The sequence below is a fragment of the Nilaparvata lugens genome, chromosome 6 (genome assembly GCF_014356525.2).
Source record: "Nilaparvata lugens isolate BPH chromosome 6, ASM1435652v1, whole genome shotgun sequence".
In the NCBI taxonomy this organism is placed as follows: domain Eukaryota; kingdom Metazoa; phylum Arthropoda; class Insecta; order Hemiptera; family Delphacidae; genus Nilaparvata; species Nilaparvata lugens.
The window spans coordinates 13279678-13298194 of NC_052509.1; the positions used below are offsets into that span (position 1 = coordinate 13279678).

At 33.5% G+C, this 18517-nt stretch overlaps 2 protein-coding genes and 2 long non-coding RNA genes across 4 annotated transcripts in view; 3 read left to right on the forward strand and 1 right to left on the reverse strand.

Annotated features, from left to right (window-relative positions):
- The first annotated feature begins 45 nt into the window (after positions 1-45).
- Positions 46-1566, forward strand: LOC120351798. Its single transcript, XM_039430153.1, has 2 exons — positions 46-251; positions 1120-1566. Exons 1-2 carry the CDS (start codon positions 147-149, stop codon positions 1315-1317), a joined length of 303 nt encoding a protein of 100 aa, XP_039286087.1. The 5' UTR covers positions 46-146; the 3' UTR covers positions 1318-1566.
- Positions 1567-5174: 3608 nt separating this feature from the next.
- LOC120351800 lies at positions 5175-11758 on the forward strand. Its single transcript, XR_005571536.1, has 3 exons — positions 5175-5650; positions 6183-6319; positions 11484-11758. It is a non-coding gene; the product is annotated as an uncharacterized LOC120351800 (long non-coding RNA).
- A 2578-nt stretch (positions 11759-14336) lies between these two features.
- On the reverse strand, positions 14337-16847 carry LOC120351801. Its single transcript, XR_005571537.1, has 2 exons — positions 16712-16847; positions 14337-16484 (listed from the first exon to the last, which is right to left on the reverse strand). It is a non-coding gene; the product is annotated as an uncharacterized LOC120351801 (long non-coding RNA).
- The window catches only part of LOC111055824 (zinc finger protein OZF-like), a 42622-nt gene continuing 40943 nt past the window's right edge, over positions 16839-18517 (forward strand). Inside the window, exon 1 of the mRNA XM_039430144.1 lies at positions 16839-16967. Coding sequence (XP_039286078.1) covers positions 16956-16967 — 12 coding nt within the window. The 5' untranslated portion in view covers positions 16839-16955. The remainder of the gene's footprint in view (positions 16968-18517) is intronic.

The window sequence follows — 18517 nt, forward strand, 5'->3', positions numbered from 1 at the left end:
CGTCTAACTGATAGTTTCTATTCATCAAATCTGTTATAAAATCAGTGTAGGATTGTCCATTTCTGCTATCATAAGTGCATAAAATAATTTCTGATAATGCGTCCATCTGTTTACATTTACTCCAATACTGTTGCAGGAACTGGGAGATGAAGTCCTCCAGGCTGTTGATATCTCGCATCCGGCTCTGGAAAAACATCAGCGGCTCGCCGAGTAGTAGACTGGACAGTTGGAAACGCCATACTAACCAAGAGGTGGGTATCAGTTCCTGAATAGCTTTTATTTGATCTATGAATGGTCGGGGTTGCATATGACGGTAGGAATTATCGAATTTTCCAAGACTTTGAAAAAGTTGAGTGCCGTTTACTGCTTCATTCGGTGTATACTGCACTCGACTGACCGGGATATTTTCCATACGTGTCTCTATTCTGGAGACTCGTTCTTCATTTGCGATCCATTTATCATTCATAATTTTCTTATGTGTATTCACTTCATCATACAATCCGGTTAGCTTCAACTGCTGTCCGCCTATAGCATTCTCCAACATGCCGTATCTCTCACTTGATTTTGCCCCCTCCTCCGCTAAATTTGCTATACATGCCTGCACGTTACTTTGTTCCTTGACTATTTCTACTATTTTCTTATTATTTTCCTCCACTTTCGACTCTATCTCGCCCTTATTTTCTAACACCTTTCCCATGACCGTTCCCATGATAGCGGTGCCCAGCTCCTTACCCAATACGTCCACCTGTTTTTCAACTTCCTTTGGTACGTCATCCAACCGTTCATTTATTTGACAGGTGACATCATCTAGACGAGTTTCTAGCTTTTTGATAACTGCAGATTGAGTATCTATTTTTGTATCTATTATATTTCTCACTTCCTCCTGAAGCTAGAAAATTTTGCATCCATGGTTTTAATACCTTCTTGTACAGTCTTGGTAATATTTTCAGTGATAGTTTCACTATTTTTCTGCATAGCTTCCCGGTTTGCCTTCGCTTCATTGTCCTGTCTTGCTAAGATTTGACTGAGCATGAGTTTGAGTTCGTTTGTAGAATCATTTGCCATAAGATTGGTAATGTAACCGACTGAAGAGTCTAATGTTGTATTGCGTTTTTCCAGGTTGGTGGCGGATGGCGGTTGACTGGCGATATCGGATGGCGATTGGGTAGCGGCATTCTCCGTTCCTTCGGCGACGCTTGGAGCGATCTGCGGAGACGCCGGTACCGGGTTGGACGCCCTCACTCCCTCATCCGGACTCTCATCGGACTTACTCGCATCGACGACGTTATCAATCTTCGTAGAAGACAATTGGGCTAAGTTTTGCGGGTCGAAACTGATGGAGCATATGCTGCCTCCCTCTCTCTCTCGTGGGGTCTCCGCTGCATCGTCCTGGGGCTGTTGATTTGCCGGTGTCGTGGCTACATAGTTTTGGGGATGTTCGCTGAAGTAGGAAATTTGCGAGTTAGCCGGCGACTGGTTCATGGTGACGTTATTATGGAAAACTTCGAGTAAATAGCCAAGTGTGTTGCCAAGTCTCAGGAATATTAAAATGGATTCAGTGATAGTGCCTATTCTGGATAAAATTGTGTTGTGTTGAAGTTTCAAGTGTCATATACATATATTACAAAAAGACCTTCTAGTGCTACAGGTACGCTTATCAACATAGACAGATATGGCTTACAAATTACACTAATATAGTTCTTAAAATTTTAATTAGGGTCTTATCCTCCTGAATAACGATAGTATTATAATGCCTCAAATAACCTATAACCCTGGTCAGCATACAATGTCTAGATTCAAAGATCAAAATCAAAATTTTTACTATAACTTTTATGGAAATTTCCATCCAATTTTCTCTATTATGAGAATTATGTTCTCAAACTCGTGTGATACAGTTTGTCTGTATTTATGCAGCTTGAAAAATTTTAATTTGAAGAGCAACTCAATTATTTTAGCCAGAAACTTACAATAGATCATCAGATATATCTTGTCGAAACAACTTCAGATTATGTTTCTTGCAGCTTTCAGTTTTATCAATAATTTCATTAATCATTGATAGTAAGATTGAGTAGGTAAGCTTTTCCTCATGCTCCACTGGTTGGGTGCCATTGTGTGAAGTTGTGCTCCTGGGGGGGTTATCTCTTATGATAGAGTCCCACGTTATGAAGCTATTGTGAGAAGTTGTAGATTGCAATTCCTTCACAGATAATACGATGTTTCTGGTATTTATAAGAGCAGTCTCTAAATTCCCTCTTTTGCGAATAAATTCACAAAAAATTAAGGCCTTCCGGCTCGCAAAATTACTGGGTTCAAACCTCAGCTCTAGCTCAGTGGTAGAAACATGAATTTTATAAATACAAATAATCACCATAAGGTTCAAGGACCAGGTATTGATAATTCTTACCGCTGCTTCTATGAAGTTCTTGAAGAATACCAGTAAGGAAATTAAAAGAATATTTGATGACTGATTATCAGTAACCATGTACCACTAGAGAATAATCAGGACCAACTATAGTTGTTTCTAGTTGATTCTTAAAACGCTCGTCGTGAATACAAGTATTCACCAATATACCCTTTCAAAATTCCTTAGAACTTACAACGCCAGTTCTTGAAGCTCTCTGGATCCTTATATGATATAACTGGAACCTTATTACTATAATTTCTTAATATGCTTGTTCTGGCTGATAAACTGAATATCATCAAAGGATGATAAATATTGAGTGCTCTGAATAAGGTTAATATTATTTGATTCTATGATTTTAAGTGCTGCTAAATATTTGTTGGTACCAAAACAGCTCAAACTATATAACACGAGATGAGTTAGGATATAATAAAAAATTCTATAAGTTTGTATGCTGACATAAAACACAAAATATATTCCCATAAAAAAGATGTGCATAAAATATTCGATATAACTATAATTCACTTAAATAATCTACTTTTAAAATCTGAATAATTATCACAGGCTTTGCTAATATTCACAATAATGAATTTCAAATTCATAAATATATTATATTTAATACTGGTACTTAGACTTCCAATCAATATAAAATTCTGCAGATAAAAACCTGTTCGGTCTATAAGTTTGATATGATATGTTTTGTTCAATAAACAAAATTAATATTTAATAAATTAATATTCAAACATGAGATCTCAGGGCTTTTAATATGAATTCGGGCAGTGCATGGAAGTAAGCTTCCTACATATAATAAATAAATTTATAAAATGTTCTTGTGAACTATGTGATATTGTTCAACACGTGGTGACTTTTTATTTTAACTCTAATTAATTGGAATAGCGCTTTTTTATTAATTATTACCCCACTGAACGTAGACAAATGAGCTCATTTGGTTTGACTTATCACTCACTGACTGAAGTTCTGGATGTTCTCGTGGATTGAATTAATTATTTCCAATAATTAATTAGGTAGGCTCCTTTTCGTCACTGCTGGGCTAACGTGTGATCCAGATTTTTATAAGTTTCTTTCGAATTAAAGCTATTTTTATGGGAATCTTTACAATTACGAACTCCTTGACAGCACTGAGTTCACAAACAATTAACATTCAACAAACATACATTACATTTAAAAAAGGGTTTGGCTTAATAATTCGTTAAAAAATTTTTAAAAGGAATAAGAAAAGACCCTAAACTCCATGTGCATCCTCTCGGGTTGGGATCTTAAGCCAGAAGAAAGAGGTTTTCAGAAAAATTTGCTTCTTCCTAGAATAATTCTATAAGCTACTCTCTGATTGGCCCTCAATTTAATAGACTCAATACAATTGGTTGCCTTGGGAATCAGGGCTTCCTCGGCTTTATAATAGAAAAAATTTAATAAAAGAAGTTTTTATACAGATATATGGGGTATTTATCTTAAATTGAATTCATAAATAAATCGTAACATACGATTTTAATAGATAATACATTTAGTTTTTATATGAGTTTTTTATACTCTTGATTTATCATGCTTTTTTAGATTATAATAAATATTTATACAGAAATAATAGTTATTTGTATTTCTACACATCGACTTCCTTTAGTATACATAATATATCCTTTATGAGTGAATTTTATATGATTCAACCGGTCATATGGGTTGATCGAATAATCAGCTGATTCATTCAGTATTGGTTCGGATAATTATCGATTTATCCAAGATCGACTAATTCTTTTCAAAACGTAAACAAGTAACTCTAACCTCAATGTTCATGCATTTTATTTTATTTTTTATTTTTGTAATCCGCCAATAATAATTATGCCGCTTTATAATTTTTTGATCTTACCAATGAGTTCTCATAATTATTAAATCACAATAATACATATTTTCTTATCGTTGTTGATAATGCTATTACTCCTAATCACTAGTAATACTTGATTTGAGTTGATTTACACTTTAGATAGGTCTAACCTTCTTTCCAATTTTATAGTTCTATTACATTTTATTGGCTCATTTAGAAATATTTGGTGGTTTCAAATTACCACGTGACACTGTCAAGTCAATTGTAACAGTATTAACTATTAATTTATGGCCTATCAAGCAGTATACTAAAACTAATTGAATGAATGAATATTATTTGCCAAAAACAAAATACAAAAAAGCTTTACAAAAAATAAATATAAGTATATGCTACTACACTTAATCTAAGATACATACATAAAAATTAATTAACATCTGATGTCAATTTATTTAATTAGAAATAACGAAATTATTCATGATATTATAAATAATATTATATGTAGATTCAATTTATGCTCACATGCATACGTAGTAAGGAGGTAAGCAAAAGTCCCCACCCCTACCCACTGTGCTAAGGGGGTGTGAGTGGTTCAAATGTACCATTTTTTGGTTTCTCGCATATAAACGAAAACTGTATCTTACGTACATAATTGTTATTTACAAAATTGAAACTTACATAATTTCCTACAATATTCATCTCACAACTTTTTCTATACGGTATCTTCTCTAGTTTTCGAGATATCCGCTCTTGAAGGTGTAAAATGTTTTGAATATTGTAGGAAATTATGTAAGCTTAAATTTTGTAAATAACAATTATGTACGTAAGATACATAGTTTTTGATTTATATGCGAGAAATCAAAAAAATGTATCTTTGAACCACCCATACCACCTTAGCACAGGGGGTAGGAGTGGGGACTTTTGATATGTTTACCTCCTTAATACCCTAAACAGAACTGCGGGGTCAAATCGAATCAAATCAAATAGTTCTTTATTTATCATTGCATTTTTACAATATAAATAGTGTCATAAAATAATAAAATAGTTAACAATAATTCACAATAATCAGTTGAGAAAGCTTTGTGTGGAATGAGGACTAATAGAAATTGAATATCTTTTCACTTCATTTTTGAAAATCGCACCATCCTTCTCTTTGATATTAATTGGTAGCTGGTTGAAGAACTTAGCTCCCATGTAGGAAGGACGTTTCTCAAAGAATTGTCTTCTATGTTGTTGAAGTGCATACGTTCTTCTTGAGCGTGTATTATATTGATGATTGACATATCCTTCATTTTTAAATTTTAGAGTCAGAATGCATTCTGATGCTTTCAGGGGGTGAAATTTCCATTGCTGAAACAAGTGTCAACTCAGCGGTTCCACACCTTCAGCAGAGGGGATGATAAAGATGCGCACTTTCGGTATGTTCACTCACTAACTGGTCCAAATTAAGCTGCAAAATCCAAAATTGTTCCACAGACACTTCAAATGACATTTTCAAACGATCAATTTTGCAGCAATGAAAATTTCACCCCCTACATTAAAGCTGCTAAGACAATGAAAGAAAAAGTTGGAATAGTGAAATAATACATTATTTCAAAGAGAATTCAATGCTCTACAAACCTGCAATAAGCATCAGTTTTTACGATGCATTGTTGGAGAGTTATAAGCACTTGTATAATTCGTGATATACTGCTCTTGGAATACAATTTTGATACAATTGGAATAGTGAAATAATACATCATTTCAAAGAGAATCCAATGCTCTACAAACCTGCGATAATCATCAGTTTTTACGATGCATTGTTGGAGAGCTATAAGCCCTTGTATAAGTCGTGATATACTGCTCTTGGAATACAATTTTGATACAATTAATGGCACAAATGTTGGTGGCTGCCGAGATAGAAGAAAATCATATTAAATTTCTGGTACTGATATCAATTTATTTTTTCAGATCAAGTTACTGAGGACAGTAGATAGAATTGATATGGTGTTTTGTTACAATGCTATGGAGGGTAATGGTGGATGAGTGAGGGATGACACTAGCAGGACAATAGGAATCGCGTTTGAGAGAACTGAAATGCATTTCAAGTGAGTGTATTATTTTCATCTTGATCAAGTATTCAAGTGTATGAAACTACTGTCTGTAAGACAGGTATTACGAAGTAAGCAAATACAGTTGTAGCAAATAATATTATATGTTTGCTAAGTAAAATTAATTTAAATTCATTCATATCTGTGTTATTGATTAATATATTATCCTATTCCATTCTAGCACCTCTGTGAATTTAATATTCACAAGTCATATATTTTGATTTGTGTAAAGAATACCTTGACAAAAATGGAAATACATTTTAGAAAGCTTGAAAAAATATATTAAAAAATTATACTTTCAAAATGTGTTCTGAATTTTCTAAACAAAAGTTTAAAAGTTAATCATACTCTGAATTTTTTTATTTCTCATATCTCTATGATGAGGAAGACATTTATTTATTGCAAATATCGGGGACCAAGCTTCGCTATGGAGTACAAAGGCATAAAAAATTTATTACAAAAGAAGAAATTATAATATCATTCATACAGAAATGTTCCATCTAATCACAGTAAATTGAGATTTACTTTGTTTAAGATTTTCTTTGTTTTATTCTGATTCATAGTTTCAGATTGAAGATTTGGTGTTGAAATTGAAGTGAACATAACCTACATAATATTTGGACGATTTGTGACAAAATCAGGAAATTGAAGAAGTTTTGGGCAATGGCCTGTTTTTTCTTTTCCGACTATTGTATTGATCGCTCTATTTAATAAATAAATTTATTCACAGAGAAATGCAAAAATTTCCCTCACAAAGGCCCAGTTGCACAAAAGCCGGTTAAATTTTAATCCTGATTAACTCCACGTGAACCAAATCAGAGAAGACCATTTAAAAAAGATGAATATACTGGAATTAATCAGGATTGAAAATAACCCGGCTTTTTTGCAACCGGCACTAAGCACCTGATTGAATGATTACAAAAGCTCAACAGATGAGGCATAATTTTGACACAGTCCCACACACATGAACTCGTTCACTCACTTCCATCACCAACAGACGACGAAATAATTATTATCACCTGTTTTTTCAAGGATGAATAATAATTATCCTTTTAATGTCCTTCAGCGAGTTTTCCCAGGGATGAGACCTAGTGCAATCGAATCTTTATATTATAAACCTACTATGTTCTGAATTTCGTGAGAATCGTTTGAGCCGTTTTCGAGATCCGGTAAAATACAATCATGTTGTGACATCTTAAAATGATTGAGACCATGAAATGAAATGAATCTAAGTAATAGAAGATATTATTATTATTATTATCAAAAACGATCATTGAAATAATTGATCCAAATCTGGTTCAAGGAACAGATCTAAGTGGAAATATTAAGTGGGGTCAGATCGAGATTATACGTTCTCTGTCCTTACCTGCTAATATCTCAGCTTCTTCTATCTGTGCCCTTCATCGACTTAGGAATAAAAGTTCCTACCACAGAGCAGAAACAGTTACAGCGTAAAGAATCATACAATAGAGCCTGAAACTTGGAAATATTCTGTCCGCGAAGTATCTTCCGAACGGCATTTGGTATATCAAACTTAGCCTAGACCGTCGGAATTTATTAGTGGCGCAATCCCGCAAATTATATGCACCAAGTTCCTTGCTCGACCTGTTTGATTTTGTGCACTGTCCACAATACAGGTAATAATTTAAGGTCTCTGAATCTGGTGTCTAGCAATTGCTACACTACGACGCATACTTGCAAAGAGTATTATTCTCATAGAGATAGTCATTGAACAGATCAAGGGGTGTGCAGGAGTTTGTGCCTCCCGCGATTTGGACTATTAAATTAAATCTTATATTGAATCTCTCAGTCTGGTGCTCTGTAGAATTCATCCACATACTCATAAATTTGAGATTACAACACCGAGGATTCAGTGTAAGATTTTATACCTGTGTGACGTCTCCGTCTGGGGCATTATTCAAGTCAAAAAACAAGGAACCCCCAAGGAGCGTTACAATATAAACAGAAGTTGCTCGTTTAATAGTATAGGATGAGACATTTTACAATGCATGCTTAACATCAAATAATAAATGTTGAAAGTTGAGGAATACAAGCAGTTTCACTGAGCAATAAAATAAATAAACAATTGCAATGATATATTATTTTATTACAACACAAATCAGCTGGAATCCTATTATACTAGTAGTTCTGTGAACAGTAGACCTCACGTAGTATTCTCATCCACAAGTACCTGATTGAAACTATAGACCTTAATTACATCAATAGACTGGCTTCTCCACACATCTGTGTAATCACTTGTCATCTGATTTATGATGAATAATTATATAGTCTGATTTTTAATCTAATATTGGCGTATGAAGGAGGCTCCTTTTTCCTTTTATATTATCCTTGAAATGCAAAATTTCAAAAAACCTTGTATATATATCGACGCGCAATTAAAAAAGGAACATACCTGTCAAATTCAATGAAAATCCATTACCGCGTTTCGCCTTAAATGCGCAACATTTAAACATTGAGAGAAATGCCAAACCTTCGACTTGAATCTTAGACCTCACTTCGCTTATTACCCAACAACAATGGGAATGCATCGAAAAATAAGTACTGAATGTTGGGTTGTAGAGGATTCAATTCTCTTCAGTTTGATGTATAATTTCAACATTTTATAATAGAATGTGGTTCCTTTTCCAATTAAAAAAGCTACTTTCTGACACTTCAAAACGTTTGTCCGCCATCTTGAATAGTTTGTAACACTGCTAATCCAGGATCAAACTTGTTTACAGTTGATGCAATCCTAGATAAATGATTGTCTGAGTTTTTTGACATTTTCCAGAGTAAACCGATTCAACTAACTAACTCTTACGGTGAAGCAAAACCTGCTAGAGCATTTCAAGAGTATGATATACAATTATAAATGAAAAATAATGAGAAATGAAACAAGTATGTGTATGTTGTCTTCTTTTTTTACTTCAATGAAAATAAAATGTATAAGAACTAAGTTAAAAGCATACCTATTTCCTCTATTCAAAGTTACAATTGAAATGAAAATGATGAACATTGTAAAATAATACACAATCATGCTCAAGGTGCGTTTTCTTATTCAAAGGAAGAAGCTCAAAGTATGTTTTCTTCAAGTTTTAGAATAATTCGACAATATACAGGGTGTCCCACCAAGGTTGTAACAGCCGTTGACCATAGATTCTACTCGACATTTCTGACAAAGAATGTTCAGTAAACTTCTTTCCTATCGACCTTAGTTTTCGAGATATATCGATGGTTAACGAATCTATGGTTAACGGCTGTTACAACCTTGGTGGGACACTCTGTATATTACGATAGTGGAGGAAATTATACAATTTTCTAAGTAACGAAATTTTTTATGTTTGTTTTAGACAAATAGAGCTCATGATCAATCATATCAATCAAAATTTCAGAGAAAATTAACATTGCAAAATATGACATTAAACACCTGCAACAGCTGATCTACTTCTAATAAACAACAATACAACAGGACTATAAGAGCGGAGTGCTCATTAACTTGATGTATAAATAAATGCCTGAGTAGAGGAGGGTTTATTTCTGACGTATTAAAAGTGGCCTTCAGATGTTTTCATCAACAATTAATTTTTGTCACATTCCAGGATTTGACTGTCTTATTAATGGTTATAATTCCACTTATCTGTATTGAATGGAGAAAAGTTACCTTAGCTTAAAGAAAGACCTCTATGACTTCGCCTGTATTCAGGCATTATAAAGTAGGTCTACCTGAATGTTGTTACTGTAAAATCTAATGGATAAGAAACATTTTTTTGGCATTTGTAGTGTCTTATATCTGACTATAAAATGAATGCTCTATGTGAGAGGAAAACTCTTCAACAAATCTCATAGTAGAATAGTTTAATGAAGGCGGCTGAATCGGACAAGGGTCTGATCAAAAGATTTACACTCATGAAGTTGGAAGTGTTCTTTTAGAACACTTAGCAACTCTTTAGAAACTCGCGCTCGGCAGGGGGCTTCGCCCCCTGCACCCCCAATAGGGGGGGTTAGCAGCCTCCGCGCTTCGCGCTCCGGCTGGGAGGCAGGCTTCGCCCGCCCAATTGTCTTCTGTGACTATAAATTAGATCACAGCTGCTGGTCAGTAAACAACTTGGAATGATGCCAGGAAAGGCGCGACACGTTACAAAGATCTCACACACACAGTTTTCGATGAAAACTCAATTTGAATTTGGTTGAAATTTAGCTATGGCTATTAACTTAACTTGGCGAGCTGAACAAAAAAGCTTGAAATAAATTTTTTGTGGGAAACAAATTTAAATGTGTCCCAAATATTTGGGCGAGTACAGGGGTGCCGGGGGGAAAAATTTGGAAGGTCTGGAGGTTTTCCGTAGCCTCCAGTGTAGTATGCAACAGATTTGGTATTCAGTTTTCACAGCGATCTTATAGTTTTGGCTGGGAATTTTTCGTATTTGGGAAAACTTCAAATTTTCGATGAAAACTCAATTTCCCGGGTCCCCATTTGAATTCGGTTGAAATTGAACTATGGCTATAGGCTTATCTCCGGGGGCTGAACAAAATAGCTTTTATCGAATTTTCTGTGCGATGCTGATTTCAAATGTCGAAAAAATTTGGGGGTCTCTAGGGGGCCAGGAGGTGAAATTTTCGTGATTTGGAGGTTTTCCCATAGCCTCCAGTACGTTCCCTAATTGATTTCGAGGTTGTTTGTCCGTGACAATCAGCCGTATTGGCTGTGAATTTCTTGTCTATGTGGCTTTAATATAATAAAGATTGGCAACTTCAGTATAATAAGATTTAGTACTCTTATATACAATGAAGTTATTTCCACCCACAAAGAGCATTTGGACTAAATGTTATTCAATTTAACAAGTATAGCATAGCAACAGACATCATCATCAGTGATTATATGATGTTTGTAGATTAAACATAGAGCATTTGTCATGATGTCCCTAGTATTGAAGTTTTATAGTCTACTTTCAAGTTTTGGAGAAGCCATTCTTGGCATTCACCACTGAACCGGCATCCATTTTGCATTCAATGATAATAAATGTTAGCATCTTGTATAAGTCGTGATATACTGCTCTTGGAATACAATTTTGATGCAATTAATGTCACAAATGTTGGTGGCTGCCAAGATAAAAGAAAATTATATTAAATTTCTGGTACTGATATTAATTTATTTTTTCAGATCATGTTACTGAGGACAGTGGATAAAATTGATATGGTGTTTTGTTACCATGCTATGGAGGGTAATGGTGGATGAGTGAGGGATGACACTAACAGGACAATAAGAATCGCGTTCGAGAGAACTGAAATGCATTCTAAGCTAGTATTTCATCTTAGCCAAGTATTCAAGTTTATGAAACTACTGTCTGTAAGACAGGCATTACGATGTAAGGAAATACAGTTGTAGCAAATAATATTATATCTTTGATAAATAAAATTAATTTGAATTTATTCGAATTTGTTATTGATTATTATTATCCTATTCCATTCTAGCACCTCCTGTGTGAATTTATAATTTACAAAAGTAATATATTCTGATTTTTGTAAACAATACCTTGACAGAAATGAAAATACATTTGAAAGCTTAAAAAATATATTGGAAATTTGAATTTTCAAAATGTGTTCTGAGTTTTCTAAAAGAAAGTTTAAAAGTTAATTATACTCTGAATCTCTCTTTTTGTATCTCTCATATTTCTATGATGAGACAGAAATTTTTTTGTTGCAATAAGACGTTTCATAAAAATTTAGAAGTCCTGTAATACAGGAACAGCTGATTTTATCGGCTATATTGAACATGTAATTGGAATGGTGACTCTCCTGTATTACAGGACTTGTAAGTCACTGTCCCCTGTTTCATAAAAACTTGGAAGTCCTGTAATACAGGAACGGCTGATTTTATCAGCTGTATAGAGCATGTAATTGGAATGGTGATCCTCCTGTATTTCGTGACATAAGTTTTATGAAACAGGGCCCAGGTTTCACTGAGTAGTAAAATAAATAAACAATTGCAATGATTTATTGAACGAGCGTTAGCGAGTTCTCACCTTTGACTTACTGAAGGCCAAAGTCGTTGTCCATCTGTTTGTATGTTCTACAATAACATTAGAGAGAATTGATCAATCAGCTTCAAATGTTGAACACGTATTCTTTGAACCTTATTACAGGTCAAGTTCGTTGGACAGCAGAGTTCAATAAGGCCCGCCGCAAAGTAGACCCACGCTAATCCACGAAAAGCAACCCACGCCGTGGGATGTTTTGTAAACCATTGATAGGCTTCTCTAGACATCTGTGTAATACATGCAATGAATAATCACTTGTCAGCTGATTGATTATGAATAATTTTATAGCAATGGTTTAAAAAACATTCCACAGCGTGGGTTGCTTTTCGTGGATTAACGTGGGTCTACTTTGCGGCGGACCTAACTCCATCGTCCTTTTTCAGAATATACAAATAACATTGAAAGTGCTAAAGAAGAAAAATTTGTTTCGATTTTTTTATCATTTAGCCAGCTGGAATTAATTAGATGCTATTAATGTAATTTTTCAATTCATTTAAAAAAGCTGATGCTATTTGGCAGGCTGGTATCACACTGACTGTCCTTTATGCGCCGACACATGATTTCAGCTGAATAATACTCAACATAATAATTCATTTATAAGTTCTATATTAATGTTAACGTCTGTCTGCCTGTCTATTGACTGTAACATACGCGTAATTGATAATACTAATTGTGATAGCAGTTGCTATGACATTGACAAATTTTCTATGACAATTTTTTTTTGTTCAGTGTTAAAATTGTGAGTAGAGCTACTATTAGTGTTTACTAACACTCGATTATTCAATGTAGGTACCCATATATTTCATTTTTGTATCACTAGTAGTTCTGTGAACAGTAGACCTCGCGCAGTTATAACGACGTCCCAAACCATAAGCACATCCACACTGATACACTAACTATTTATTTGATCAGATCATGCTTACACAAGATTCAATTAACATATAACGCTTTCCAGAATTTAGCGCGAGAAAACCAGAAGACATCTAGGCGCCCAGACGAGCTGTTATAAGTTCTTTGCATCCTATTTAATAGTGCATAAAAATTGCATTCAATGAGGCATGCAATTTATAGTCTACACAGGTGCTAATTTTTTACCAAGTTACATAGAGATATTGAATTGCATGCGTCATGGCATGCAATTTATAGTCAACTCGACAGCTGATTTATGATGAATAATTCTATAGTCTGATTTTCACTCTAATATTGACGTATGAAGGAGGCTGCTTTTTCCTTTTATATTATCCTTGAAATGTAAAATTTCCAAAAACCTTGTATATAAGTCGACGCGCAATTTAAAAAGGAACATAAATATACCTGTCAAATTTTATGAAAATCCATTACCGCGTTTCGCCGTAAATGCGCAATATATAAACATTTAAACATTAAGAGAAATGCCAAACCGTCGACTTGAATCTTAGACTTCACTTCGGTCAATTAATTATTAGTATTATCTTTAATGTTGAGATCATTGTAACGTTTTCAGATATATGTGCAGGTTTTGTCATTAATTTTCTTTTTAAATTCTGTATCGAAATCATGTATCATATGACCACGTTCCTATTTGAAAAAAGAAGTTGTATTAAAAATGAAGTTGGATCCAAGATGGCGGAGTATAGTTTTGAAGCGATAGAAAGTAGTTTTTTTTCAATTGGAATAGGATCCCCATGGAACCTAATGTCATCATACTACTTGTAAAAGAGATATTTAACTGTTTCCATAATAATTCTCATTAACTCAGGGTATAATTACAAATTGCGGATTTCAGAGATCAATACAACAGTTCATGAGCGAGTTCTATAACCCAGGGGTCACTAGTTATTCTATTAAAAAACAAATCAACTGTCAGCTGGATTATAAATTACATTCAATATTTTTTATATAAATACGAGTAGCCCTTACAAAGAAAGCAAGTAGGTAATATTGGAGTATGGAGAAAATTCCTCTACTCTCATAATATTATTATCCTGAAGAAAACACAAATTGAGTCAGCTGTATTTCGTCTATTTTTGCAAATTGGTTTTTAATGCCTAAGGGCATTAAGGACCGGTTTCCGAGCTCGAGATTTAGTTAAGTTCTATACTTTAAACAGCTGGAGTTGGAAAATTTGCTTGTCAAAATGGGACATAGTCCACGTTCAAATTAAATTTTCCAAAAACTAGAAAGCCGGTCAAGTTTTAATTGTGATTAATTCCACGAGAACCAATCAGAGAAGCCGTCTCATCAAAAAGGTCTTCTCTGATTGGTTCTCGTGAAATTAATCACGGTTAAAATTTAACCGGATTTTGTGCAACCAGGCTGTAAATACAGTGTTTCGCTGTAAATGCGGAACACACATCAAGAGAAAAGCAAAACAGTCAACTTGAATCTTGGACCTCGCTTTGCTCGGTCAATGAATAATATTTTATAGTCTCATTATTTCTTTGATCAGAAGTAGATGATGTATATAGCGATATTGGAGTATGAAGGGTTTCACTAAAATTACTATTGCCCAGGTCAGTAAAATAATTGAAAACGTGAATATTTTGCTTTGATTGTTTCCTATTATAGTAAGCTATTATATAATTATGGCAACAGGAATTTATTTTGGTTGTTCCTCCATAAAAGTTTTTTATTGATACTACTAGTCTATATATCAATAATAATTTTTATTGATTTAAATACTATTTATATATCATTAAATATTATTTATTACCCCGTCACATTATATTATGATGAAGTGGGGTATCATTTTTTTAAGATTGTGCAAAAACAGTACGGTAGGCCTAAAACTTTTTTCTGATTATTACTTTTGTGAGATAATGGAATAAGTAGGTAATCAATAATATTAAATATAAATAAAAATACTGAAATTGAGTTTTTTTAAACGAATAAGTTTTTCAAAAATTAATATTCTTTTGAGAAAAATTCTCTATTCGAAAATACCATGAAGAAAATATCCATGTACATTTACTGAATCAAAGCTCGTACTGTATATGTCCAACTACATTTTCTATTTCACTTGTGGCTTCAGTTCCATTGTGCATTATGATCACTTGACCTAAGTTTGCAGGTTAAATAATGAAAAAATGAATTCTTTATTTGACATTGCAATTGGATTATAATAATGTTGTTTATCCAAGTTGATAAACATTTGGGAAATATTTTGGGACTGTGACATGATACACACCACACCCCTGAAAATAAACTATTCATTTTTTGAATTTTCTAAATATTATTATTACTGTATTTTTGTTTTTATTCATTTTTATAATGAAACTTCTTCTGAATGTTTCTTTCAAATTTTGATGATTGTAATTTCACAGTACTTTACAAGAATTCATTAGAAGTAAAATGATGACATGCTGAACTTCTGAAAGCAAACTATTTCTTTATTTTAATTCTTTATATCATTATTGTATACAATTTTCGTTTTGTCGTTTATATTATGAGAATCTCACTACATGTTTCTTACAAATTTTGATGATTGTAATTTTACATACTGCATTGACTTATTGATTTAATAAAAAAATATGAACATCTGAAAACAAACTACCGTATTTCCTTCTTTGAATTTTTATATTATTGCATATCATTTTTTTCTGTCGTTTCTATTATGAGACTCTTCATAAATTTGTTTCTTACAAATGTTGATGATTGTAATTTTATGCCTTGGTATTTGAATATTACTCAAGAGAATATACAAAATCTATCTGATTGTTTTTTCATACTACATTTTTACTTATTTTTGGAGGAAAAAATAAATATCTATTATTCTGATTTTAATTTTATATATCATTGACTTATTCCTGAAAATAAAATAAAAATGTATTAAGTTATGCTGAATTTATATTTTCCAGCTCATGATCTTGGTACCTGATCTGATTTCTCAATAGTAAACCGTTCCTAAACTCGTTATGTCCAAATTTCAGTTCCAAAATCCATCAATCCAAACTATTTTCCTATTTTCTCACAAAACTCGTGTCACTTGATTTTCTATAGAAGTGTGGAAATTTATTTCATGAATAAACTCCTATGGATGTCTTGTCCAACGTTCAGAGAAATTATAATTCAGAGGACAAGTATAAACTATATCCATAGATTCATTTCATTTCACATCTTTTCCGAAAAATAAAATTATTACGCATCTGAAACAAACAGAAATCATGATTCAGAGGACAAGTATAAACTATATCCATAAATTCATATCATTTCACATCTTTTACGAAAAATAAAATTATTACTCATCTGAAACAAACTTTTAAAATTCGTAATCTTAAAATCTTCAAATTCGTATTTGCGCGCCTTTTTTGGAGAACGAAGCTTGGAACAAGGGATTCATAGAGTTACATATTTTGAAAGCAAATTATTCCACCTGGAGCGCTGAGAGCTGCCTACGTCATGGATTAGCTATATATAGTTTGTTTACAATGTCGACAGAGTGGTAAATGGCTTGTTTACAAAGTCGTCCGAGCGCTCTGTCGTCCGAGTGGCTGTCTCCCCTTATCGATCACTGTATAGCGCTCTTACAAAAATCTCCTCTATTATTTTGTCATTTCAGTTATTCAGTATGTAAAAAGTGATTAATCATCTTGACTCATTCAATCTGATCAGGCACAATGGATTTCGAAGTAAGTACTTGAATGAATATATTCAAAATGTGTAGGGATTTAGTATTATAAGGAAAATAGGCTAGGCTACTACATAACCTGAAAAATGTTGAAGACCTAAGTTTCTGTTACAATTAATTATAATTTGAAGAGGGCAGTAACAAGGCAGAAAATCAGCAACACTGTTCCCATAACTTCATCCTCTGTCATTATAACATGCACGTTATATAGAAGAAGATCACTGTATATTTCTATCTAAATAGCATGATAACATGGACCTCACTATACCATATATATATATATATATATATATATATATATATATATATATATATATATATATATATATATATATATATATAGACAGGTACTCCACCAAGGGCCGGTTTCCGAGCTCGGTGTTAGCTAAAGTCTGTGATATATTACTTTTAACATGAAGAGGAGAAACCCATTTCTCCCTCCACAGTTTGTAGTGTAGACACAGATGGACATTCTGTGAACAATTGGATGCGCCATGTCATTTTGCTTCATGTTCTTGTGATGAAAACATCTCTGTAACATACACAAACCAATATACCTGCTGACCAGTACACTACTTGGAACATTGCCAGCAATAGATGGAGGGAAGTGTTGCCGCGTCGCGTTACAAAGCTCTCTCACTCAGACACAAAAGAAGGAGAATGCTGCTAGGTAGTGGGAGTGATTAGTGGAGGATAGAGCATTGGACCTCTCCATCTTTGAGAAAGAGCCGTGTTAAAAGTAATTTATCTCACACTTTAGGTTCTCGACTTTGAACAGCTGGAGTCAGAAATTTGGCTTTTGGAAATGGGGCGTAGTCACAGTTGAAGGAATAACAATTTATAAATTGAATTTCAAAAACTAGAAAATTAAACACAAAAAATAAAGAGGAAATTGTGTAGTTTCAGTTATTTTGAATTATTTAGGAATGTTTCATTCCATCAAGGAAAAACGTTTCCAATTGAAGAGCTCTATTCCAAACGGGCCCAAGTCACAAAAGTGTTTTTCTCAGGAAATCGATTTTTTGATAGTCATCACTTAAATGTTGGAAAATGTTCATAATGCAATGTATAAAGTGTGTATTTTGAATTCCATACAATAATTTTGCATATTTTGAAGTAATACCTGTGTAATAGGTTAATTTCCTTGCTTTTTTTTCCAAAATGTCACTAAGTCCATGGACTTTGGTGACATTTTGGAAAGAAACTTGGACTCAGACCTTCTTCATGTCACTAATATGATAAGTTTCTTCAAGTGCTGTATTTGCTGAGTTGAATATATCTTGCCAATTTTTTCGAATAAATTTTCTTGATCACTTGATGCTCTTGGTAATCCCCAGTGTATGTATTCTTGACTTTCACTGTTCTCTTCCCTTGAAAACGCGCTGATCTCGTAGTAAAAATGGTAGTTAGGCTTCAATCTGTAGACAGACCGACAGAAAAAGATGCTCTGCGCATGCGCAAAGGACTAAGGTTGGAATGGAAAGGAACAGCAATGGACTTAGATACACTTTGGAAAAAAACGTGATATTGTGATATTTATTTTGTAGTGAC